Source organism: Orycteropus afer, unplaced genomic scaffold, assembly GCF_000298275.1.
Source record: "Orycteropus afer afer isolate SDZICR_OR568_19922 unplaced genomic scaffold, OryAfe1.0 scaffold00069, whole genome shotgun sequence".
Lineage (NCBI taxonomy): Eukaryota > Metazoa > Chordata > Mammalia > Tubulidentata > Orycteropodidae > Orycteropus > Orycteropus afer.
The window spans coordinates 656,776-657,644 of NW_006921656.1; the positions used below are offsets into that span (position 1 = coordinate 656,776).

Genomic DNA, 869 nt, shown 5'->3' on the forward strand with positions numbered 1-869 from the left:
CCCCCACAGATAGCAGACATGGGCAGAGGCCCCAGCCCACCCCGTCAGGACACAGAGCCTGAGCTCAGCCTCCTCCCTGCCCCTCAGTGTATGCATGGGCTGGGGTGCAGTGCACACAGACCCTTGCAGGCCTGGGCTGCGTGTGAGCAGGTGTGGCCTGCCTCCCAGCTATATGAAGAAGACATGGAGGCCTGGCGTGTCTGTCATGGGAGTGCACCAAGCTAACAGGCTGTCTGTGGTCGGCAGAGTCCCCGGGCCCCTTTTGCCCAGCTGGCCGACGATGAGAAGATCTGCAATGGGGACGACGACATGTGGCCGAGCCAGGAGCAGGCGTTGCTGCCAGAGCTCACTGAGGAAGACCTGGAGGCCATCCGCCTGCGGGAGGAGGCCATCCTGAAGATCGAGGTGAGGCGTGTGCGTGTGTGCACATGGAACGTGTGTACATGTGTGTATGTGTATGCATGGAATGTGTGCACACATGTGCCTGTGTGCACATTATGCAAACGTGCATGTATACCCACGTGCATGTATGAGTGCACATGTCTGTCCATGTGTGTCTGCACACATGTGCATGTATATATGTGCACTGACATGTGTGTTACATGTGGGCTGGAGCTTGTTGTGCAGACTAGAGGCCCACGTAGGGCACGTGCTGGTGCTTCATCTGTGACCCCTGAGTCCCTGCAGCTCAGTGCTATGCTGGCATGGCAGGGAGACCCTGGGGCTGGAGCCCTGGTTCACTGCATGGTGACCTTGGTGAGGTCACTGCCTTCCTGGGGCTCTGTATTGATGGGTGCCCACTGTGATTCTTGGAGGTAGCGTGAGTGCGGCCCCATTGCCTAGATCTCCCCTCCGGGTTCCAAAACCCC

At 58.8% G+C, this 869-nt stretch overlaps 1 protein-coding gene across 1 annotated transcript in view; it reads left to right on the forward strand.

Annotated features, from left to right (window-relative positions):
* Window positions 1-869, forward strand: part of TSNARE1 (t-SNARE domain containing 1) — a 70,153-nt gene that overhangs the window by 47,298 nt on the left and 21,986 nt on the right. The window contains exon 8 of the mRNA XM_042780907.1: window positions 247-405. Coding sequence (XP_042636841.1) covers window positions 247-405 — 159 coding nt within the window. The remainder of the gene's footprint in view (window positions 1-246; window positions 406-869) is intronic.